The 26,001-nt window shown below is 48.1% G+C and overlaps 1 protein-coding gene across 3 annotated transcripts in view; it reads right to left on the bottom strand.

Moving 5' to 3' along the window:
- The window catches only part of ADAM8 (ADAM metallopeptidase domain 8), an 83,242-nt gene that overhangs the window by 17,135 nt on the left and 40,106 nt on the right, over positions 1-26,001 (bottom strand). For all 3 annotated transcript variants that reach the window (XM_008175145.4, XM_042856124.2, XM_065551632.1), the window contains exons 8-17: positions 16,402-16,470; positions 15,212-15,381; positions 14,339-14,420; positions 9,781-9,929; positions 9,273-9,450; positions 5,962-6,051; positions 3,829-4,024; positions 2,968-3,064; positions 524-707; positions 201-278 (exon numbers count right to left, since the gene is read on the bottom strand). In XM_008175145.4, the coding sequence (XP_008173367.2) occupies positions 201-278; positions 524-707; positions 2,968-3,064; positions 3,829-4,024; positions 5,962-6,051; positions 9,273-9,450; positions 9,781-9,929; positions 14,339-14,420; positions 15,212-15,381; positions 16,402-16,470 (1,293 nt within the window). The remainder of the gene's footprint in view (positions 1-200; positions 279-523; positions 708-2,967; positions 3,065-3,828; positions 4,025-5,961; positions 6,052-9,272; positions 9,451-9,780; positions 9,930-14,338; positions 14,421-15,211; positions 15,382-16,401; positions 16,471-26,001) is intronic.

Here is a 26,001-nt window from a genome sequence, read left to right as displayed (position 1 = left end):
GGCGAAGCCCTGTCAGGAACAATACTTAGCATCTTTCACCCACACACCTCCCAGCACTTTACAACACAATCAGTGCTCCGATGTTACAGCTGGGGGATCTGAGGCACAGTCGATCCTGTACAGTCAGAGGACACCCAGGGGATCGTGGCCACACCAGCACCTCTGTGTGATGCCGTGCCCTTTCCATGGCCTGCACCTACCCCATGACCATTGCACTTTGCAGAGCAGTTTTTGGCACCGTAAATCAGGAGGTCCTGGCAGCGCCCGGCATAGCAGACCTGGAATGAGAAGGTATAATGCTTTTAGCATCGTTTATACGGCATCACCCATCCTGCACTCACAGCCACACATCAGCCTCAGCACAGACAGCAACTCAGCAGCTGTGTTACCTCCTTGCTGCTGACCTTTCCCCCCTCTCCAGCAGGTCCCATGGCAAACCCATCCTTCCCCAGCACCCGCAAAGCAAAGCAAACATCACCAGCTCAGCGGACAAGAATAGCGACAGCGGGCGCAGGGTGCTCACCATTTCCTCCCCACACTTGGTGCCCGTTGGCACCAGCACAAGATTTGCCACCATGTCACTTTCTTCCTTGACAGTGATAGCTACTTTGCAGGTCACCCTTCCGAGAGACAGGGAGTAGACGCCACCCCCTCCAATGGGGTTCCTGTTCCCACTCAGGCAATGCAGCGTGCCACACTTAACGTCTCTGCAGGAAAAGTAAACGGCAGGAGTGAGCGTGCTTGGGTCTCATCTCACCTTAGCTTTGGCATGGCCCCAAAGCCTCGCACCCCACAGCCTGTGCCAATGTGGGACAGCTCCTCTGCCTTTGCCTGGAGGGTGGGCTCAGTGCTAGCAAAAGATCCTGGCTCAGCAGCCCTTGCAGATGTCTGGGCCCAGCATAGCGCCCCCACCCACCTAGGGGCCTCAGCTCTGACCTGCAGGAAACCATCTCTAGGGGGAGAGGGGAGCTCAGTGTCTGACCAGTTGTGAGGGCAGGGGCGTGAGCAGGCCCAGCTCAGCAGTTTTTGGACAGACATCACCAATTCCTGTTGCATACACCACCAAAGAGCCGCCTAACAGTTCAGGTCAGCACTGATGCATCGCACTGGGGCTGGCCTCGTAGTAGTGAAGGGCTCCTCCCTCCCTCTCTCCTTCTGGACCCCACACACTTGGCCAGGCTCCATGGCCGGATGCTGGGAGCCAGTAGGGCAGCTCCAAGCTGTGCAGCTTGCACTACACTGCCAGGATCCTAGCAGGAATTACTGTAAAATGTCCATGTCAGAGACCAGCAGGGGCCCAGAGTAACATCGCTGCCTGAAGCCTGAGCTCTGTGGGAATATCAAAGTAATCTGCCTCCACTGACCCCTGAAACTGACTAACCTTCTCCTCCCAAAAAAAGAGCACAGAGTTGCAGAGAATGGATTCTTCAAAGAAATCTGAAGCTTTACATAGATACCTCGCTAAGAAGGGTGTTTCCAGCTTGCAGCATGGAGAGACATCTCAGATTCCAAGTGAATACTTGGCAGCCAAGCCAGGGCTGGGAAAAAACAAATGGCCACCAAACTGGACATTCTGGAGATGATCTCTTGAGTTTGAGGCCATGAGAGAGGACCAAGAGTCTAGCAGTAAAGAAGGAAGTTACTGATTTGGAAGAGAAAGTCACTGTGCTAGAGACTGGCCTCAGAGAGACAGAGCTGTATGGCACGGATGGAGCAGAGAGAGAGTTAGAAAGATGCAGCTTAAACTTCATGATTCAGAAAACAGAGGGAGACGGAACACAAGAATTAAGGGACTGCCTGAAAACACTGAAGGAGGAAATCCAATCTGGCATGTAAAAACAGTGATTGAGGAATTGTTAAATCTGAGCTCTCTGAGAGAGGTGCCAGTGGAAAGAGCACATAGAGTGCTGCTCCGCCCCTCCGCCCCTCCAGCTAGGCCTTCCAATAGACCCAGAGACCTAACTGTGAAATGTCATGGTTATCATCAGAAAAATTTAATTAACAAAAAAGCCAGAGAGCATTCAGAACTCATACTCAAAGGCTACACGCTGCAATTTTCCACAATCTCTCTGCCCTAACTTAAAAAAAGAGGAGTTGGGGAAAATTACATCAGGACTCAGAAGGGCAGAAATCCACGACAACTGGGGACTCCCACTCATACTCTCTTTCACCTTGCTTTGTCTACACTACAGACCTTACAGCGGCAGAGTGCTGCACACAGGCAGCAACATGAAGTGGGAGGACAAGGAAGAAGAGAAGAATGGCTAGTCCTACAAGAAGAGGAGAAGAGTCAATGGAGATTTGGAGCTCCAGGAGGATACAGAATGACTCGCAGAAGCCTCTGCTACAGGCAGTAGCGTAGCTAGGGGGGAAGCGGCTGCTCCCCCACTGAGCCCAAGTGGCGCCTTGTCAATTTCTTGGTGCCTTTTTACTCACCCAGGGGAGTGATAAAAACAAAAAGGCACCACCCACTGCGGCGCTTTTATTTTACTCACCCGACGGCGCTCCGGGTCTTCGGCAGCACTTCGGCGGCAGGACCTTCACTCGCTGCGGGTCTTGGGCGGCATTTCGGCAGCGGGACCTTTAGTGCCACCGAAGACACCCGGAGCGAGTGAAGGGCCTGCCGCCAAATACCCGGAGCGCTGCCGGGTGAGTAAAAGCGCCGCAGCGGGTGGTGCCTTTTTTTTTTTATTGCTCCCCCTGTTCCCTCCACCTGGCTACACCTCTGTCCACAGGACCAGTTCACAGTGACTCTGCCCCCTCTCCACAGAGATCCTCTCCCCAATGGGACCAGTTCACAATGACTCCACCTTCACCCCACAGAGATCCCCTCCCCCTCAGGACTGGCTCACAGTGACAATGCCTCCTCCCAGTGGAGATTCCCTATCGCTCCGGACCAGCTCTCAATGACTCCAGTCCCACGCACAGACTCACACACGCTTGGCACTGGGTGCTTCAGTTCCTTACTTTGGGCTGCAGGGCCTTTTCCCGTTCTCTGTCAGGCAATGCAGGTCCTTCTGGCGGCCATTGTGCTCAAAGCAGATATCAGGGGCCACCTGGGCCTCTGCAGGGACACAGAGAAGAGCTGACACTGGAGTTTCACAAAGGCAAGCTAACCTGAGCCTGTGTGAGCAGCAACACACCTCATGGGGTGACACCTCTTCCCACCTTTCCCCCCACACCAGGCATGTCGAAAATTTCCTCCACCACCCTCTTCCTTTGGCAGGTGACTCTGGGGCTCCCCAGTTCCCTCCACTCCACTGGGTACCTCCTAACCCACATCACCCTTCTGTCAGGAACTAGTGATAAAATAATGCCCGTCCCTAGTGCCTTCCGTCCAAGATCTCAAAGCTCTTTATAAACATTAAGGCCAATACTTTCAGAAGCAGCCATAGAATCCGGGAACCTCCAATCTCAGATGCCTGACTTAAGGTACTTTGAAGCCCCCAAACTTAGTGGCCAGGGTGGTTGATTTAGCATCACCAATCCCTCCTGTCCTGCACACAGTGAAGTGGGGAAACTGAGTCACAGAGAGGCCAAGGCCAAACTAGTCAGGCCTGGGCCCATCTGTAGCTTCCTAAATTAGTGGCCTAAAGTTCAGAGTGCAAGCCACTGCCCTCAACTTTGTTGGGTTACAGCAACTAGCCTGCCAAGTACCATGCACACTACTGGGATGAGTAGGTGAATGTCCCATGAGAGCATTGAAGGAGACCTGGGCCCCCAGTCTATGTGCTGCAGCCTCAGCAATGGATGCACACAGAACTGCACTGGCATGAGCTTGCCTTGTGAGCATGGAGCTGAAGGAACGCATGCAAAGAGCCATGTTACCTGCGCCCCAGAGCGTACGGCAGTGCTCGCTGTGCAAGGGGCACACCCCGTTATAACAGTAGCCATTCCCATACTGGCACGGCACACCATTCTCTTGGAAGACGTCCTCCGGGCACTCTGCTGAGAGGCCAGTGCAGTGCTCGGGCAGATCACAGCTGTTCTTACTGGCACGACACAACACACCAGCAGCCTTCACCTTAGCAAACACAAACACAGTCCCCAAGGAACGGGGGGGGGGAGGGAGGACAGAAGGTGTCAGTGAGTGCCCATCAGTCAGGTTGCACCCTAGCCTTCCGCATTCCCTGGCTGGCTTGCTGATCTGGCAGAGTGAAAAGGGCTTATCCTGGTCTCACTGAAGTCAAGGCCAGTTGGAGCTCTGGTATAGACTTCAGTGTAGGGTCTGACCCATAGTCAGGAAACTACCTGGGGTTGGAACATGACTTTGGGGAGTTGTGCTAAGCCCTACCCTGCAGTCTTCAACATCAGGTGGTCATGGGTGAATACTGCTGGCACCAGGAAAGTGAAAACACATCCTTAGCATGTGAGCTGGGCCTGGAGACATTCAACCACTTGTAATGTGACCCTTCCTCAGTGACTCACACCCAACCTGTTCGCCTTAACAATTTGTACAATGTTATCTGGAAGCAACTGCGTTGAACTACCTTTTCTTAACCACAGAGTCACAGCTGTTAATGCCAGACAGGACCATTATGATCATCTAGTGTGACTTCCTGAATAATAGGAATGGCCACCAGTGATTCCTGTTTCAGAACCATATCTTGTGGTTCAGCTAGAGGATGTCTCGTACTAAGACATTCTGTACTGATTTTAAAGACTACAAATGATGGAGCATCTACCACGTTCCTACGTCAGCTGTTCCAATGGTTAATTACCCTCCCTGTTAAAAAACTGAGCTTTATGTCTAGTCTGAATTTGTCTTTAGCTTCAGCTTCCAGTCACTGGATCTCATTCTGCCTTTGTCTGCTAAACTAAAGCTCCCTCTGCAAAAGTCTTCTCCCCATGTAGTTACTAATAGACTGTGATCAAGTCACTTCTTAACCTTTTCTTGGGTAAATTAAATAAATTGAGCTTCCTAAGTCTTTCCCTGGCCGGCAGGTTTTCCAGAACTCAAATCATTGTTGCGGCTCTTTTCTGAACCCCTTTCAATTTTTCAATACCCTTTCTGAAGTGTGGACATCAGAACTGGACGCAGGATACATTCATGCCATATGCAGAGAGAACACCATGTCCTTGCCACTGCTCAATATTCCCCTGCTTATACAGCCAATGATCACATTCGCCCCCTTAGGGTATGTCTACACAATAGGTATAATTTCCAGCCCAGGCAGACATATGCATGCTAGCTCTGCTCAAGCTAGTGCGCTAAAAACAGAATTGTGGCTCCGGCAGCACAGGTGGTGGCTCAGGCTAGAAGCCAGAGTATGTACCCCTGGGGTCAGACAGGATTGTACCCCGGTGGCTAGCCAGAGCTGCTGCCTGGTCACACAGCTATTTTTAGCACGTGAGCTCATCTATCCACTTGGGCTGGGAATTATACCTCCCAGCTCCTGTGCAGACATACCCGTAGGTACAGCATCACACTGACAGCTCATGTTCAGCTGGTTCCTATCATGACTCTAAGTCCCCTTTTTAGCCCTTGCTTTCCAAAAAGCAGCCCCCCAGGCTGTAAGTGTAGCCTACATTCAGTCAGTCAGTCCGTTTTTAATCCATTTAATTAGGGCTACAATGCTATTGACTGGTAGCCTTTGGGACCCCTGGGACAAAGACCTTGACTCAGAGAGCTGTATGGTTGCTTTGGTGTAGCCAGGGGTTATCTGAGAAGCCAGACATGTTTGTTCACATCTGTGAGCATCCCAGTGGCTTCATAGCTTTCTACCCGATAACCTGGCAGTAGCATGTGCGTGTCGGGCTTACTTAAACTCTTCCCTTGAGGAGAAATATGCGGACCATAAAGCCAGGAAATATCACATTCATGCACCCATGTGCTGGGCACTTTAGCAGGGCTGGGGAATTGGCCTCGTTTCATTTCTTTGGGCCCTTTTCCCCAGTTGTCAATCAGCCAGACTCCCCCAAGGCAGCTCCTAGCAGACATCGTCTGGAGACTGATTTTACCTTACACTGTTGGCAGCATTCTCCCTGAGCACATTCTGCTCCGTCACTTAGTCGGCAGGTGGTGGCGTTGCAGCAGGGATCCCTGCATTCCTAACAACAAACACAATACACGTGGGTTGGGGAGCGGATACACTGGGGATGGGAGCAATGAGTCACCTGGAGAACCTCCTAAAATCAGCAACCCTTTGAACATCACCAAGGGGGGCTCCTGCAAAAGGGCTGTGTACGTCTCCTGTTGTGTGGCACCACCGGGGGATGTAGGCAGAAATGGCACTATTTTCTCCTGTGAGTACACTGTGAAGTTACATGTATGGCACATTCCTACCCACACAGGAATCTGTTACTAGCTTCTGACTACGGACATAGTTATTATAGTCATCCTTAGCTCTTCTATAGCATGCTTTATCTATGGGTCCCAAAGCACTATACAATGAAGGGGAAGTATTGTTATCCCCATGTTACAGAAAAGATGTCAGAATAGCAGGCCAGCACCCTCCCAGGAAGACACAGCCAGTAACAGGGCGGGAGCAGCTGGGAATAGATAAACAGCAGGATAACATCCTTCTGTGAGCACCAGGAGAACAAAACGTCTGCCTATTGATCCTTGGATGACTCTGTGCTGCTATATCTCTCTGGCTGACTTTCAGGTCAGGGATGAGAAAGACTGTGCTTTGCAGACTGGCTGCCCTGGAGTGATTTGCTTAATTGACTAGTTCAAAAATCTAAATCCAAACCTGGACACAAGATTACAAACTAAACACCATGGGAAGGTGTGAAACGCCACTTCTTCTATACTGCTTGCTAGAGAGGGCAGGGCTCCGGCAGCATAGAGGGTATATTGCCAAACCCTCTGCCTACTGGACGGAAAGGGTGCATTAAGAAGGATGTGAGTCACAGGAGAGAGATTTCAGAGTGATAGCTGTGTTAGTCTGTATCAGCAGAAAGAACAAGGAGTACCTGTGGCAGCTTAGAGACTAACAAATTTGTTAGTCTCTAAGCTGCCACAGGTACTCCTCGTTCTTTTTACAGGAAAGAGAGAAGACAGGCGTGGCCTGGAGAGGTTTCTGCAGTCACTGCTCCTTGACCAAATTCCTGGCATTAATCAGAAAGATACCAAAGATCTGCAGAAGATTTGGGCAGCTGCTGAAAATAGGCAGCTAAGGAGGAAGTGCTAGAGGGAACTTCTCCCTTATCTACCAGAGTGTGCAGCACGGGTTCTTACCACGGAGCCTCTGCACTGGTGGGAATGGACAGAATACAGTCATTCTGAATAGTTGTTTTTGTTAACATGGGAAAAAATGTACAGGAGGGCTTGGCCTGAGACTGGCTGGAGACAACTCTAAGCGTTAATGCTGCAACTCCGGACAATGATCTGTGACTGACTGTGCTAAAATTCATGAACCTTGGGGCATTTCTGCACATTTTATAAATATCCAGCACCCACCCAAATGCACATGAATAGCAAATAATAAGAGCCCACATACAACAGCAACCAAAACTCGGCACTTCTACTTGTGAAGAGATTAAGGAACCAGTTTATTGGACCAATTCTAGTTCCATACAGAAAGCAGATCTGTGCTTTAAAGGGGACCCGCAAAGGAAAAGAAAGTGGATATGTACCCTTCATGGCTTCCTGGGGCTGGAACTCACATTTTCTGTACCAAATTAACGATATGCAGTTAAATCCGTGCAATGCCTTGTAAGTTATACTGGTATGAAATGCCTTATACCAGTATCGCTTTTTCTTGGTTATGGAAATAAACAATTCTGTTGTAATGGTGTAATGAGGCAGAGTGGCCTCATTCCGAGACAGAGGGGGGTTAACTCACCCTGCTGGGCTCAGCTAACTGTGCACCATCCCCTTCGCAGGAAGTGCAGGGGTGGAACAGGCAGTATAAGAGTAGGGTCCTGCAGCTCAGCTGGAGCCAGACCAGGGAAAGAGTCAGAAATCCTTCCCAGGGAGCTGAACCGCCAGCAGAGCCCATGATAGGCTGTGGTGGGCGACAACTCTCTGGAGCCAGTTTGGAGAGGAGGCAAACCACTGTCCCGGGAGACTGAGAAACCCAAAGAGGGAGTGGAGAGCGAGCTGCTCGGCATGGAGCTGGGAACCAGCTCCTAGCAGCTGCGGCACTGCCCCACCAGACACCGGTAGGAAGAAGCCCAGGGAAATGAGACATGGGTCCTGTTGTGTCACCAGGAGGCGAGGCAGTGACCCCATGTTTCCCTGCCAACCCCGCAACAGGACCACCCGTTGCTTCTAGGGCCCTGGACTGGGACCTGGTGGAGCAGGGTGAACCTGGGTCCTGCTAACGCCAGCCCTGCACTCGGGGCTGGTTGAGCGCTAGCCCTTAGGCCAGGAGGCCTGAGTTATAGACTGTTTGCCTGCTCAGTCCTCATCCAGGAGGTCAGGCCTATTACTTGCTCTGTTGCCCAGCCGCCAGCCGGTATACATGACAGACCAACCCAGCGTGAGCGCTGATTCCCTGATGCCCTTGAAGGGGGTGCCCTGGTCCTGAGATGCAGTAAGCATAGAAATGGGAATAAGTGAGACTGCTACATGCACCTTCATACCACCTGTGATGGGGTGTTCACCCCACACCTGAGCGGAAGGGGTAAATGGAGGCCAGATGTCCCTCCCTCCCTCTCCAGTCATTTGAGGGTGAGGGATTTTCATGCCAAAATAAAACCCAACAAAATGCTGGCCCTAACCCAGCACTGGCAGATCCTTCCTTGCCTGGCCTCTGCCTGTGTGTCCGAACCCTTCCTCTACTCTCTGTCATCTGCTCTGGTCAGACTGTGAGCTGTTTGGGACAGGGACTGTCCCTCACTAGGTGTATGCACAGTGCCTGGCACAGTGAGACTCTGATCTTGGTTGAGGCCTTCAGGCACTTCTGTAATATACATAGTAAGAATCATATGCTCCATGTCACCCAGAAAGTCCTCAAACACAACTAGGGAAGCCAGATTTGCCATGTGTGGAGCTGAAACAAGCAGAAGAAACCACTGTTTATTTAAAAAACAAACAAACAAAAAAACCACAGCTTCTCTGGCCCTCTGTATCCAGCACAAAGAAGCAAAAACCACAAACCCAAGATGCAAAACATCTTTCACAAGTCACTTTTAAGCAGAAATATGTGCAACACCAAGTGAAGAACACAGGAAGGAAGCGTTATTCATCAGGCAACTACAGCAGCAGGGCTCTGGTCAGCTCATATGCAGCGACAGGGCATATGGGTTCCAGATCAAATCCACAGTTCTGCTGCCATGCTTCCCTTCCCTTATTTAAAATCTCCCAGTGGGAGTCAACATACCTTGGATGTCCCACAATCACACTGCTCCCCTCGCTCTACAAACTGGTTTCCACAGACAGGCACCCCATACAGCTCATCAGCCTTGGGGATATTCAGTAAGCAGCTAGTCCGGGGATCACTTAGAAACTTCTGCAGGTCACTTATACTGCAGCTGCTGAAGTACTTTGGGTAAATCATGCTGGAGGGAAAGAAAAACAGGCATTATGGCAAACTGCACTTTCGGGGTAAAAGCTCCATTTTTACCAGCACTACCTGAACAACACCATCCACCCCTTCACATCTAAAACATCTGTGAGTCTAACCTTCCAAAAAACAAGCTGAAGAAGAAAATGTCTACAAGGACTCAATCTGCTCTCACTGAAGTTCATAAGAGTGCTACCATTGATTTCAATGGAAGTGAGTACCTTAACTATTGGGGCACTAGCCTGATGTGTTCAATCCGAGCTCAATATGTACACTGGACAGTAATGCCCGATGCCCATGGCCATTCTCTTTGTGTTCTCCTTACCCAACACTAGCTGCCATAACGCATCCTCCATCGGTCTTTGGGGCCAAGCAGCTGCAGCCATCAACGTCTTCATCATGAGACATTCCCAGGTTGTGTCCCATCTCATGAGCCACAGTTGAGGCAGCTCCTATAGGATTCAAACTGTGGTCCTATGCAACAACAAGAAGGGTGCAGGCTAGTGGATACCAAATGCTTCAATCTATCTTTCTTAGGGTTTCTACCATGCCCATCACCATAGTTTCTTGCCTGGTTCAATGTCAAGATAAATGTAGGCTGCTAGGTAAGAGATTGAAGGCCAGGGCCAGTTAGACAGGCAGAACTGCAGGGTCTCAATGCATGGATGAGATGGTGGTGTAGGGAGGAGGGATTTAGGTTTATTAGGAACTGGGGCGCCTTTTGGGAAAGGAAGAGACTATACAGGATGGGTGGGCTCCACCTAAACCAAAACGGAACCAGATTGCTGGCAGGTAAAATTAAAAAGGTCATAGAGGCGTTTGTAAACTAAAGCCTAGGGGAAAACTAACAAGTGTGGAGGAGCACACAGTTCAGATAGATCCTCCCCTAAGAGATGTCTCTATTAAAAGGAAATCTCTATATCCTAGTAAAGAGGAAAGGATAGAAGTTTATAAAGTACAGATAGGAGCTGAAGAGAAACGTCAAATGAAAAAAAAGTCCCATTCAATTACATCACATGAAGGCAGACAACTAAATATTGACAAATTTTATAAGTGTTTCTATACAAATGCTAGAAGTCTAAAACTAGAATGAGTGAACTTGAGTGCCTGGTATTAAATGAGGATATTGATACAACAGCATCACATAAACTTGGTGGACTGATGATAATCAATGGAACATGATAATACCAGGGTATAAAATATACAGGAATTACAGAGAAGGTCATGCTCGTGGGGAAGAGGCACTCTATGTAACAGAAAGTATAGAGTCAAATATAATAAATATCTTAAATGAATCAAACTGTACCACAGACACTCTATGGATAGAAATTCCATGTTTGAATAATAAGACTATAGCAGTAGGAATATACTACTGACCACCTGACCAGGTGGATGACGGTGATTTTGAAATTCTCAGTGAGATCAGAGAGGCTACAAAATAGAAAACTCAATAATAAAGGAGGATTTGAACTATCCACATACTGACTGGGGTACATGTCACCTCAGGACAGAAAACAAATAAAATTTCTAGACACCATTAATGTAGGTGAATAGCTAGTAGCTAGTCCTTGAACCCACAAGGGGAGAGGCAATTCTTGATTTAGTCCTAAGTGGCGCACAGGGTCTGGGCCAAGAGATGAATATAGGTGAACTGCTCAGTCATAGCGACCATAATGTAATTAAATTTAACATCCTTGTGGGAGAGGAATACCAAAGAAGCCCCCACCACAGAAGCATTTAATTTCAAAAAGGGGAACTACACAAAAATGAGGAAGCTAGTTAAATGGAAATTAAAAGGAACAGTCACAAGAGTGAAATATCTGCAAACTGCATGGAATTTTTTTTTTAAAACACCATAATAGAGGCACAAATTAAATGTGTACCACAAAAAAAAATATTGTAAGAGGACCAAAAAATGGCACTATGGCTAAACAGAGTAAAAGAGGCAGTTAGAGTTAAAAAGGCATCTTTTAAAAATCAGAAGTCAAATCCTACTAAGAAAAATTGAAAGGAACATAAACAAGTCAAGTATAAAAGTATAATTAGACAGGCTAAAAAAGAATCTGAAAAGCATCTAGCAAAAGACACAAAAACTAACAGCAAAATTTTTTTTAAGTACATCAGAATCTGGAAGCCTGCCAAAAAATCAGTGGGGTCACTAGACAATCAAGGTGCTGAAGGAGCACTCAAGAAAGACAAGGCCATTGTGGAGAAGCTAAATGAGTTCTTTGCATCAGTCCTCAATGCAGAGGATGTGAGGGAGATTTCCACACTTGAACCATTCTTCTTAGGTGATAAATCTGAGGAACTGTCCCTGATTGAGGTGTTAGTAGAGAAGGTTTTGGAACAAACCGATAATCAAACAGTAATAAGTCCCCATAACCAGGTGGGATTCATCCAAGAGTTCTGAAGGAACTCAAATATAAAATTGTAGAACTACTAACTGTGGTATGCAGCCTGTCGCTTAAATCAGGTTCTGTACCAGATGACTGGAAGATAGCTAATGTGATGCTAACTTTTTTAAAATGCTCCAGAAGCGATCTTGGCAATTACAGGCGGGTAAGCCTAACTTCAGTACCAGGAAAACTGGTTGAAACTATAGTACACAACAGATTTATCAGACACATAGATGAACACAATTTGTTGGGGAAGAGTCAACGTGACTTTTATAAAAAGAAATCATGCCTCACCAATGTACTAGAATTCTTTAAAGGGGTCAACCAATATTTGGACAAGGCTGATCCAGTGGATATAGTGTACTTGGACTTTCAGAAAGCCCTTAACAAGATTCCTCAACAAAGGCTCCTAAGAAAAGTAAGCAGTCATGGGATAAGAGGGAAGGTTCTCTCATTGATGAGTAACTAGTTAAAAGACAAGAAACAAGGGTGAGAATAAATGGTCAGTTTTCAAAATGGAGAGAGGTAATTAGTAGTGTCCCCCAGGGATCTGTATTGGGACCAGTGCTGTCCAACATATTCATAAATGGTCTGGAAAAAGAGGTAAACAGCAAGGTGGCACATTTCCACGTGATACAAAATTGATCAAGATACTGAAGTCCAAAGCAGACCGCAAAGAGTTCCAAAGGGATCTTACAAAACTGGGTGACTGAGCAACAAAATGGCAGATGAAATTCAGTGTTGATAAATGCAAAGTAATGTACATTGGAAAACATAATCCCAACGATACATAAAAAAGTATGGGGTGTAAAGCAGCTGTTACCACTCTAGTGAGAAATCTTGGAGTCATTGCGGATAGTTCTTTGAAAACAGCTGCTCAATGGGCAGCGACAGTCAAAAAAGCAAGCAGAATGTTATGAAACATTAGGAAAGGGGTAGATAATAAAACAGTAAATATCAAAATGCTACTATATAAATCCATGATATGACCATGTCTTGATTACTGCATGCAATTCTGGTTACCCCATCTCAAAAAAGATCTATTAGAAATGGTACAAAGAAGGGGAAACAAAAATGATTGGTGGTATGGAACAGCTTCCACATGAGGAGAGATCAAAAAGACTGGGACCGTTCAGCTTAGAAAAGGGTTGACTTAGGGGGGCTATTATAGAGGTCTATAAAATCATGAATGATGTCAAGAAAATGAATAAGGTAGTTTTATTTACCCCTTCACATAGTACAAGAACCATGGTCACCTAATGATATTAATAGGCAGCAGGTTTCAAACAAACAGAAGGATGTACTTCTTCACACAACGCACAGTCAACCTGTGGAACTCGTTGCCATGGGATGATGTGAAAGCCAAAGTATAATTGGGTTAAAAAAAGAATTAGGTACATTCATAGAGGATAGGTCCAACAATAGCTATAAGCCAAGATGGTCCGTGATGCAACCTTATGCTCTGGGTGTCCCTAAGCATCTGACTGCCAGAAGATGGGACTAGATGACAGGGGATGGTTAACTCGGTAATTGCCCTGTTCTGTTCACTCCCTCTAAAGCATCTGGTAGCAGCCACTGTCAGAAGGCAAGACACTGGGGTCCATGGACGACTGGTCTGACCCAGTCTGGCCATTCTTATGTTTCCTCTGAAATCAAGCTCCACAGCTTCCCTAATTGGCTAGAAAACCAGAAGTCAACTACTACAATTCCAGTAAATACAGAACACAACAGCATGGACCCAACTGGAGATTTAATAACAATTTAAGTTCCTGAGGGCTCACTTCTTGGGCTGAGAGGCTTGGGTGGGGATAGAGAATGGGTGAAGGGGAACATTCAAAGAGTCTGATTTTTTTTATATATAGATCAAGTCCCAGGCAGCTAAAAGGGAAAGGAGCAGAGGGAAGGTCTTGTGTCACTGTAGCAGCTTTGGGAGAGCAGCTGGGCTCTTTCCATGTGTTTGAAACATTTGTAAAAAGAGTTTGAACATTGTACATTCCACCCCAGAGAAAGCTCCAGGCTACTCAGGAGCCACTCACCTGCCATACATCTCCGTCCATGTCGATGGTGGGTACCTGCAGCACCCCCAGGGTCAAGTCTGGTCAAACCAATCAAAGCTGCTCACAGGCAGCTGATTGTGGCCCTAAGTGTTCAGGTCACAGATCACAATGGATTGTGCTATTTGGGCAGGATTTGGCCTTTGATCTCCCTGAGCCAGCACAGAGAGGCCTACAGCTGGCTAGAGCTGGAGATAGCCCCTCCCTGGCTGCATGAGCATGTGTCACTCACAGCCAGAAAGGCAAAGCACAGAGAGTCTTCAGTTTGATGGGGAGATATGAAGATCATGGGGAGACATGAAGCCAACAGTAGAGATCAGCCAGAAGCAGAGGGTGATTTCTCTGCCACCAGGCCCTGGCGATCCCCCAGCTCTGGGATCTCACTTCTGTCCCTCTTCTATTGTTCAGAATGGAAACAGTTATAAAGGCCCACCTGATTTACTCCTCCTGAGTCCCTGGTGCACATTGCATATTTCTTGGCCAGCCCCACCGTCGTGCCTTGGAAGTCTATGCCTCTGCAGGAAGGCAAAACACTCATAAAAGGACAAACATCATCCACAATTAGTATTGTGGCCTCATGCAGCATTGCCACATCCATGGCCAGTGGCACAGCACACTAGTGTTGGTGCAGTGTCCCCCAGACACAGTGCACCACATCAACTATAGCCCTGTCTACATACCACTCCCCACATATCCCAGCTAGCCGAACTCCCCCTAGCCACCCCAGGTGTCCCCCTAGCCACCCCAGTGCCCTCCAGGCTCTCCCCAGCTACACTAGCAACCCCACAGCTACACCAGCAGCTCCCAGCAAACCAGGACCCCCACCAGCAGCATCTCCTTTTACACCAAAAATTTGCAAGAGATCTAAATCCTCCTGCTCTGAGGCATGACCAAGACTTAATTGATGGAGGTCAGGAAGGCATGTCACTTGTGGGTAGGTTATCCCAGAACTGGCCACTTCATGGTTCTTGCCCCGCCCTCTGAAGCAGCTAGCACCAGCCCTGTCAGATGCCTGCGCTGCTCTCTCTGACCAGTCCTATCACGCTAGCACTACCACACAAAGTTCAGAGTGATAGAGTCAGAAGGGGCCACCAGATCACCCAGTCTGACTTTCTGGATCACAGGCCATCAATACCACCCAGTATCCGCATGCTAAACCCAGCAACTGACATTAGAACACATCTGGGTATTCCTACTACATCAGATACTGTAAGTACCTCAGCCCTGCGTTGGGCTCCCCTGGCGCCCCGTGCCTGCAGTCAGCAGCTTTGGCTCATGTTGCGAGCAGTGTAATGGCAGCGCTTACGTGATCAGTTGGGCATTGTCATGCTTCTTCTTCTGTAACAGTTCAGTCTCTCGCCAGTGAAGAAAATTGTCCAGTGTGGTGTCTGGGTTTGGACTCACAGTGATCTTGTCTTTGTAATTCCAGACTTCCAGGCCTATCAAGGCCACACGGATATTGAGAGTCTGATAAAGCTGCAGCAGAAAGAGAGACTGTATTAGAGCTGGACTGCAGGAGACAGAATCCCTACACAAAGATGGCACTTGGCAGCACTCAGGACGGGGGCTTGGTACCTGAGCCTTGTGCCCCCTGGGAGAGGGAAAAGTCATCGCTTTTACTCAGAATGCAATTCCGATCCCATAGACTCTAGCGCTACTTCCCCACAGGCCAGGCTCTGCCTGTGGATCCCTATCAGAGGGACCCATCACATTTGAGAGCAGCTTTTAACACCCCGGTGGTTTTCACCGTTCTTGTTTGGGGCCTGCAGCTCTGGGCCACAAGATTTGGCAATCCCGAAAGCAACGGGAAGGGCACTTGTGCTGCTCTGAGGAGAACTGAACCCTCCCAGACTAGTTTAGAGCTAGACAATGGTATGACATGCAGTACTAGCGGGCACCCAGCAGCAGCCCCACTAGGGCCTGAGCCTTAGGCCAGCCTTTGTGAAATCAGTGGGTTTTCATATATGCTTAAAAGTAATCACATCCTTATGGGCTCTCCTGGATCGGGGTCAGAGTGCTCAGGACCCTGCTGGATCAGGCCCTGAGTCTGTAAGTGCTGTTTCTCCTGTTCTGTACTCCGCCCAGCACGCTGCTTACACACCGCAAACAACTGTATCTCAGAAGTACCCTCCGCAAACACTACTATACAGAGAATGTGTTAATAAATTGTCCATCTGGTTGGTTGCCTAGCAGGATTGAGATGGGCCCTGTACTTTGCACAGGAAGACATTCCAGTCAGCCCCAGTTTCTATTCTTATATAGGCTGAAAACTGGAGTAATGGTCTTTTGTCCCTTAAACAGGAAAGTGACCTCGTATTTTGACTCGTGTGTGTAACAAGAGTTCATTGTTGCAAGCAAACAATGGGACATGTTCTGCCAGCCTTACTACATGGGAGTTGGTGGGTACGGTCTTAGCAGTTCTGGGAGCTTTGCCTGAGCAAGAATCGCAGGACGGGACCCCATTCTCACTGCAGCCTAGGGATACATCATTGTTACCTTGTCAACGTGATTCACAATTTCCTTCATGCGATTCTGAATCGTCCGTATGTCTTTGGATTTCTTGTACTAAGGGAAGAAACAGAGATTTCCAATTAAGCTGCTGTAATGAATCCTCAACCGTATGATTGTTCAGCCTGTGTGTGTGCCACATGTAACACACTTTATTTACGCTCACAACAGCCATTCCTAGCAGGGTATTAAAGGATCCTATAGTGAACACTTCCAGTGTCTCTCTCTAGGGGGAATGCTATGTAAGCTAAGTTCTCAAATATTGTGATGTAAACAAACGCACAATGGGGGTCAGCGCAGATCCAAGCAGCTATGCCTAGGTGGTGTATTGTTGTAGCAACATGGACCTGAGTGGAAGCCAGATGCATTTTGCTTTCACACACTCACAGAAGCCGACAAACGAAATGCACAGATTGAAAAGGAGTGCCTGGCAAGTGTCTGTGAGAACTTTTACAGCTACCTGTGTGGACTGGATTCATTTACACTGATAACAGATCATAAACCACTTATAACGCTCATCAATGGAAAAGATTAAGCACTTGGATCAAGACCACTGAGACACGAAAGTCTATTGCTAATGTTAATGCAATTTAACTCAATTGCTAAATATGTTCCTGGGAAAAAACTGATAGTAGCAGACACTCTGTCACATATCCCAGCATCACCCTCAACTACCCGTTAGCCCAAAGATGATGTAAAGGTATAAGTGGATGCTGTAGACATATACAGACCAGTGCCGGAAAAGAGACTACATCAGCTTGAGCAACCTTGAGAGACATGCAACTTCAAGATCTAAATTACATTAGTATCTAAAGGACACTAAGGAAGTGACAAGAGACTACTTATGCTGTGCGTGGACAACTAAGCGAGTCAAATGGACTCATGATTGTGACAGAATATACTCAGGTGTTCACACTCTACATACTATTGTAATAATCTTAGTATAAAGTATGCCTTGTGAAGTATCATTTGAAAACTCATAATTTGCTGGTCATTATTGTCTTGGTAAAATATGTGTGGAAACATTGTATATGAAGTTATAAGAGTCCACTATATGGTGTTATTAACCCATGTTCCAAACAGGTCTGTCTGAAACAAAGGAATGGGTGCTCTGCTTACTTTGTATTTAAGCCATAAACAGAGTCATCAAGCAGGAAGGAAAACAAAAGAAGCTCAAACAGGTGAGAAAAAAGCAGCAGGGAACATTCTTCCACATAGACTTTTTGTCTCTTGGTACCAGCTAGAAATGTTTTTCAAGAAGGGGACTGAAACTATAAAAAGGAAGGACAAACACCTAAGGCACCCTTCTCTCTCTCTCTCTCTCTCTGCCCATTGATTCACTGCATCTGAAGAGACAAAAGAAGCAGCTGATGGACTAGGGGAGGAGTTCTGACCTAAGAAGTTTTGTCAGTAAGACTGCTGAAAACGTGTGGTGAGAAAACTTTGCTTTGAATTTTACATAGTTTGTTAAGTTAGGCACCAGTTGCTTTTTATCTTTATTTTTCTTGTAACCATTTCTGACTTTTATGCCTCATTACTTGTACGCACTTCAAATATAATTAGGGTGACCAGATGTCCCGATTTTATAGGGACAGTCCCGATTTTGGGGTCTTTTTCTTATATAGGCTTCTATCATCCCCCATCCCCGTCCTGATTTTTCACACTTGCTGTCTGGTCACCCTAAATCGAACTCTTCGCAGTTAATCAACTTGTTTTATTAATGCAGTGTGTTTAAATCAAAGTGCCTGAATAACTACTGTAAATAATAAGTTGGCATATTATTCCTTTTAAAGAAATAACGGACGTAATATAAGAAATGGTTACTTACTGTAATTGTGGTTCTTCGAGATGTGATGCAGACGGGTATTCCAGGTAGGTGTGTACAAGCCCCATATGCCAGAGCTGGAGACTTTTGCCTAGCAGTACCCATAGAAGGGTGGCGCTCACGTCTTGTGTCTGTCGCTCCTTCCCTGGCTATATGAGGCACTGCCATCACAACCCCGCTCAGTTCCTTCACACCAAACGTCCAGGGAAAGACCTCAATGCAGAGGGGATGGAGGGTGGGTTGTGGAATACATGTCGGCATCACATCTCAAAGAACCACAGTTACAGTAAATAACCGTTTCTTCTTCTTTGAGCAGATGCAAACGTGTATTCCAAGTAGGTGAATCACAAGCAGTACTCCCTGTAGGAGGTGGGGCTTGGAATATATCAGAGTAAGTATCGCAGAATTGCTCTGACATTAGTGTGCTCAGGAAGATGCAGTGATCGCATAATGGTCTGTAAATGTGTATGGACGATCATGTGGCTGCTCTGCAAATGTCTAATATGAAAATGTCGTTAAGGAACACTACCAACACTGCCTGTGCTCTCGTCAAATGAGCTCATATCTGCTGAGGAGGCGTTGCTGATACTATCTCATACGTAGTCCTGATACAAAATGTTACCCATCTAGAGATGGCCTGTGCAGAGCCCACTTGTCCTTTCACACGGTCCGCATATGACAAGAACAGGCAAGGCGAAGTATAGAATGGTTCAGTTCTGTTCAGGTAAAAGGCTAGACACCATCTAATGTCTAACATATGGAGGCACTGCTCCTCCAGGAAGCAATGTGGATTAGGGAAGAACACAGGCAAATATACAGCCTGGTTTAAATGAAACTAGGAGACCACTTTGGATAAGAACTTTGGGTGTGGTCGGAGCATTACCTTGTCCCTGGAGAACTGCATGTAAAGGGGCTCCACCATCAGGGCATTCAATTCATCCACCCTCCTGGCAGAGGTAATGGCTATCAAGACCGCAGTTTTCTGAGACAGGAGGGGCAGAGGACAGGATACAAAAGGCTCGAATGGAGACGTCCTCAGAGCTGCTAAAACCACAGGGGGACTGCGTCTCGGACTGGAGAAATCTTGTCACCATAAAATTGGAAAGAAATTATTTCCCTTGGATGCGGGGATAAAATGCTGATATTGCTGTCAAGTGCACTCTCAGGGAACTGAGTGCCAAGCCTGATTTCTAAAGGTGTGGCAGGTACTCTAAGATGTCCTGGATGGAAGGCCCCGCCAGATGGGTCCTGTAGACCGAGGACCACATAGAAAACCTCTTCCACTTCGCTAAGTAGGCCATCCTAGTGGAAGACTTCCTGCAGATAAGTAGGACCTGCTGGACAGCCTTTGAGCAATGCTCTTCCTCCTCATTCAGCCATGCAGCAGCCACACCTTAAGGTGCAGGGAACTGATCGCCAGATGCAGGGTGAGGCCACGGCCCTGTGTGAGGAGGTCAGGGTGGAGAGGAAGCAGCATGGGAGGCTGGACGGACAGAGCGAGGACGTCTAAGAACCAGCACCGTCTCGGCCACGCTGGAGCGATCAGGATGAGTCTGACTCAATCCTCCTTGAGCTTGGTGATGACCTGAGGAACAATTGGAATAGGAAGGAAGGCATGTAGTGGAAGGTGCCAGAGAGAGAGCCCAGGCTGAGTCCCCACTGAGAGCAGAATAGACGACACTTCCTGTTTTCTCTCATTGCAAATAGATCAATCGTGGGGATGCCCTACACTGCAAAAACATTCCAAATGATACTTGCCTTCAGGGATCATTCGTGATTCAGGGAGAAGATCCTGCTGACATGATCAGCAAGACAGTTCTACACCCCATGTATGTGGACAGCTACTAGGGTGATGTCCTCTTTGATGCAGAACTGCCACAGGTTGATCACCTCTAGGCAGAGTGACCTGGAGTGGGCTCCCCCCTTGTTTCTTCACATAGTACATCGCGGTGGTATTGTCGGTGAGCATGTGAACCACTGAATGCCTGATACGGTTCCAGAAAGCATGACATGAGTTGTGGATGGCCTGCAACTCCAACACATCTATATGGAGTGAGACTTCCTGTTCCGACCACAGGCCCTGCACCCTCAATGAATCCAGATGCGTCCCCTAACCCAGAAGAGAAGTGTTGGTAACCACTGACTTAGTTGGAGAGGGCCAAGAGAAGGGGACTCCTTGGAACACATTGCGCAGGGACTCCCACCAATGCAAGGACTCCAGGATTGGTGGAGGAAGGTGAATCAACCTGTGCAAAGAATGCAGGGAAGGGCAGTAAACCAGCTTGAGCCACATCTGAAGAGGGAGAAGGTGCAACCTGGCGAACTGGACCACCTGGGTGCAAGTGAACATGTGGCCCAACAGGCTCGGACACACGCAGACCATCACGGAAGGCTGATGTTGCAGACTGAAGCAGTCGGTCAGCAGGAATGCCCTCGATTTTGTGGAATCTAACAGGGCCCCAATGTATTCTATTTGTTGACTGGGAGCCAAGGTTGACTTCACAGTATTTAAAATGAGTCCCACGTGGTCGAGTATGCGCAGAGTGGTGTCGCTGTGGACGAGAACCTCCTCTCTGGAGCGCCCTTCAGCATCCAGTCATTGAAGTAGGAGAAGATGTGGATTTTCTTCCTCCTGAGGTATGCCAGGACCACCACCATGCACTTAGTGAAGACTTGAGGGGCAGAAGAGAGGCCAAAACTGAGAACTGTGTACTGAAAATGGCATTCTTCTACCATGAAACGAAGAAACTTCCTGTGACTCGGTAGAATGGCCACATGAAAAAAAGCATTCTACAGGGAGAATAGAGAGAGTGACCAAGCGTAACTTCACGTATTTGATGAATTTGTTGAGCCCGTGAAGGCCTGGTGTTCTCATGAAACTTTCTCCACCGCTCCTAAAGTTAGCAGAGAGCTGACCTGCTCGGTGAGCAGTGTCTTGTGTGAGGGGAAGTGGAGTGGGGGTTGTAGAGAGGAACTGGATGATGTAGCCCAATCTGACAGTGTCTAGGACCCAGCTTTCGGAGGTGATCGAAACCCAGGCATTGTGGGAGTCATTGGCCAGAGTCAAAATGGGCATTTAGCAAGTGCCAAAGGAGGGCAAACAGACCGGCCAAGCTCCAAGTTCAAGTGCTTCCTTTTGTGAGACTGGTCTTTCTTTCTGGGATGGTCTTGCTGTCTCGGGGGGAAGGGCTGTGTGAAAGGACGCTGCAGCCTATACTGCTGGGCCCTACCAAATTCATGGCCATGAAAAACAGGTCACGGACCGTGAAATCTGGTCTTTTGTGTGATTTTACCCTATACTATTCAGATTTCACAGGGGAGATCAGCGTTTCTCAAATTGGGGGTCCTGACCCAAAAGGAAGCTGCAGAGGGGGGTCGCAAGGTTATTTTAGGGGGTCGTGGTGTTGCCACCTTTACTTCTGCACTGCCTTCAGAGCTGGGTGGCCGGAGAGTGGCAGCTGTTGGCCAGGTGCCCAGCTCTGAAGGCAGCACCCCGCCAGCAGCAGCACAGAAGTAAGGGTGGCAATACCATACCATGCCATCCTTACTTCTGCACTGCTGTTGGTCGTGGCTCTGTCTTCAGAGCTGGGCTTCCATCCAGCAAATGCCGCTCCCTGACCGCTCAAGTCTAAAAGGCAGCGCCACTGCCAGCAGCAGCACAGAAGTAAGGGCAACAATACTGTGACCCCTCCCCCCACAACTCCTTTTTTTGGTCAGGACCCCTACAATTACAATACCGTGAAATTTCAGATTTAAATATATGAAATCATGAAATTTATGATTTTTAAAATCCTATGACCGTGAAATTGACCAAAATGGACTGTGAATTTGGTAGAGCCCTACCCATAGTGGTGTCTCTGTGTGGGCGGCGTATACAGCCCCAAGGACTTTAAGGTAGCCCTGGAATCCTTAAAGGAATGCACGGTTTCATTAGTCTTGTCTGAAAACAAGGTCCGGCCATCAAAAAACAAGTCCTCAATCGCTTGCTGGACATCCAAAGTGTTCCTAGAGTTTTGGAGCCAGCAAGTCCTCCTCATAGTAAATACAAAGGCCATCACCCTGACTGAGGTGTTGCAACATCAAGGGTGGACTGCAGTGATGTCTTGGCCATCAAGCAACCCTCGGCGACAAATGCCCAAAACTCCTGATGAGAGGCCTCAGGCAACTTGTTTGGACATAGCTGACCAATTGAGAAAGTCTATCTGGACAGCAAAATTTGCTGATTCGCGATTGTTATCTGTAATGACAATGAGGTATATATCTTTCTGCCCAAAAGATCCAGCTGCTTAGAGTCTCTGTCCTTTGGTGTGGACTTGAATCAGCCTGCTGGGCTCTGTCATTCAGTGCAATGACCATCAGGGAGTTTGGGGCCAGATGGGAATAGAACCCTTCATATCCCAGTACAGGCATGAAATAGCGCTTCTCAGAGCACTTAGCCACCAGCGATAGTGAGCCCAGAGTACCCTAGATGTCTCTCGCAGGTTCGACGACCGCATCGTTTATTGGGGAGTGCACCCTCCCAGGAACAGAGGGCTGGATAATTGTCCACGGGTTTGTGGGTATTCTCCTGGAGAAATTCCATTTGAATAACCAGGGGTGAGGCCACCTGGTATGAAAGGTCCTGATATGCCTTAAAGCTCTCTGGGGTGGAAGGGGAGGATGAACCTGGCAGCATCGTTTAGTACAGGTATGAGGACAAGGACCTTGGCTGACCCACAGCTGGGTCCTGCTCCTGGAATAACATATCCAGATTGGGAAAGTCCAAAGGAAGGGGAGCTGTGGGAGCCCGAGCCTGCGGCTGATCTGCAGCCACCAATGCAGAGCGGATGGGTGATCTCACCTTTGACCGGGACGACGAACGAGACCTCCAGGAATGAAGAGTGTCCCACTGAGGCCAGGGGGCCCCTGGTCTGGGTAAGGCATTGGTGGCCAGTAGGTGCCAGGCCAGAGGCCTCCATCCCAGCCTCAGGGCACATGCCAACCCTGATAGCTGCACTGGTCCACTGGTAGCCTTCAGACCTCCTCAGGTGAAGGGGATGGGGAGGATGACAATCCCGACTCTGAAGCGGAGGAGCCCTGGGATCTATGGGACATAGGTGGAGCAACCCTGGAGGGAACCAAAAGGTGATCTGACTCATCCATCACCCAGAATGAGATTGGACTTGGCGCTCCCGATGAAACCGGTATCACTAGTACCAAATATGTCAGTGCCACAAGCAAGGTTGGTCCCGGAGCACCTGAGTGCCTCGATGTCAAGCGTGGTGACAGTTGCTACGGACGCATCTGCGGCATTGATTGCACCAGTGCTGAGGAGGGTATCTGTACTGAGGTACCCCGTACTGACTCTGGTGCATCTGAGTGCAGTGCTGAAGGGCCCAAGGGTTCAGAGGCGCGCTCCATCTGTGGGGCTACTGAAGGCACCAGTCTTGCAAAGTCTTGGACCAGCGGCGAGGATGGGACTGAAATGCAGAGTAGGTCCGCTGAAGCCTGGTATGCCAATGTCACACATATAGTGGGTACCAGTATTGCTCCTAGCAGCACCGGACTCAATGGACGCCTGGCGGCCAGAACTGGAATTGACAATACAGGGTTTCTGCCCTCCCTACTTGGTGCCAAAGGAGAATCAGAGGTACCCGCACCATCCTGTGTGCTGGAGCCACTCCTGTGCCAGCCTGAGCTCTTAGGGGAGGCAGAAGAGTCGCCCCACAACCTGCAGCACTCACAATTGGTCTTATAAGAGGTCTTCTTTTGTGCCAATGATGGAGAACATCTTCTGCGCCTCATTGGAGAGGCGCCTGCCCCGAACAAGAAGCAGCAGCATTTTCCAAGCTTGAAGGTGATCTGCGGCCCGAGTAGGGCCTCGGTGCTGGGTCAGGCTGCATGGCCTGTTCAAGCAGGTGCTGTTGAGGCAAAGGTCCCGTGCCACCTGAGTCCTCTTTTTAAACGATCTACAGATCAAACAGCACTTTTTAAGGTGGGATTCGCCAAGGCAGAGCAAGCACTGGGGAGGGGGGGGGCACTCTTAGGGATCGCCACCCCACATGAAGGGCAGTGCTTGAACCACTGTGAGGGCATCACCAGAGAGCACTACCACTACATTCTATAGCTTTCTTCTTTTTTTTATTTTACTAACAAACACTAACTGACTAACTGTACAACAAACTAGGCTAAGAAAGGATAAATGCAAAGTTGTGAGACAACAACCACACAAAGCTCTCATTCCACCCAACAGGCGGTGAGAAGGAACTGAGAGGGGTCAGGGTGGCGCCACCGCACATAGCCAGGGGACGGGCTACAGACACAAGGCACGAGAGCCGCCACACTATAGGTAATGCTAGGCAAAAGTCTCTGACTCCGGTGCTCGGGGAGCTCACACACCTACTTGGAATACATGTTTGCATCTACTCGAAGAAGAACTTGTATTGTCCATGAGAGGGCTGGGCAGTATAGGACCTACATTTATGAAGGCGAATCTGGGACTGTGGGTGTGTTGGGACCCTGCAGAATAACCAATGCTGATGAGAGCCAGAGTGTGGCAGGCAGGCAGGCTGCAATTGCACACAGACACTCAGGGTGTGGCTTGCATGCTAGAGGGCTATTTATGGGTGGCCCAGGTGGAAGCTCTTTTAGCAGGGCATTGTAGGGCACCCAATGTTGCTGAGCAGGGATGACACAGCTGCTCACTGGTCTGGATTGTGCCCTGGTATGTCACAATGATTAAAGACAATTGCATTATAATTCCAAACGAAATGAGAGGAGAAATCCTAAACCTCATCCATGAAGGACATCAAGGATTAACTAAATGCTGTGAATAGGCCGACCAGTGTGGTGGTTGGGCATCAGCAAGGACATAAAGGATAAAATATCTGCATGTGAACATTACAGAACTAACACAAAGTACCTGTAATAACAACACCTCTGCCAGGCAGACCTTGGAAGAGACTAACTGCAGATTTATGCAAATTCAGAAGACAGCATTACCTGGTCGTCATGGCCTATTTTTCCAGATATATAGAAATAGCACACTTGGAAGACATAACATGTTGCAGTGTTATAGAGAAACTGAAGTCCATTTTTGCTCATTTTGGTATTCCAGAACAACTAGTGGTGGACAATAGACCACAATTCACTGCAGGGGAATTTAAGTAATTCCAAATGAAATAAGATTTTGATCCCATTACTAGCAGCTGCATTACCCACAAGCAAAGGGAGAGGCTGAGAAAGTTGTACGGACAGCCAAGAAAATCATACAGCAGGAAGATCCATTTCTTATTCTTCTGAGTTACAGATCAACACTGATAACTACTGGTCCAACTTTGGAAAAGAATGTATCGCGACGAAGAGAGTAGCCAAATCAGATAAAAAAGGCAAAAAAAGCTTACAAACACTTTTATAACAGATATCACTCAGTTACAGAGGGTCCTGTGGCACCTTTGAGACTAACAGAAGTATTGGGAGCATAAGCTTTCGTGGGTAAGAACCTCACTTCTTCAGATGCAAGACACTTGCATCTGAAGAAGTGAGGTTCTTACCCACGAAAGCTTATGCTCCCAATACTTCTGTTAGTCTCAAAGGTGCCACAGGACCCTCTGTTGCTTTTTACAGATTCAGACTAACACGGCTACCCCTCTGATACTCATCACTCAGTTAGGAAACTGCCCCAGGTCTAGACCCTGGTGACTATGCATGTGTCAAGCTGGATGCAGAAAAAGGATGGACAGCTCCAGCTGTTATAAAGGAAAAGAACTCATTGCCCAGATCAT

Source organism: Chrysemys picta, chromosome 7, assembly GCF_011386835.1.
Source record: "Chrysemys picta bellii isolate R12L10 chromosome 7, ASM1138683v2, whole genome shotgun sequence".
NCBI lineage: Eukaryota > Metazoa > Chordata > Testudines > Emydidae > Chrysemys > Chrysemys picta.
This window is presented reverse-complemented; position numbering and strand designations above follow the sequence as displayed.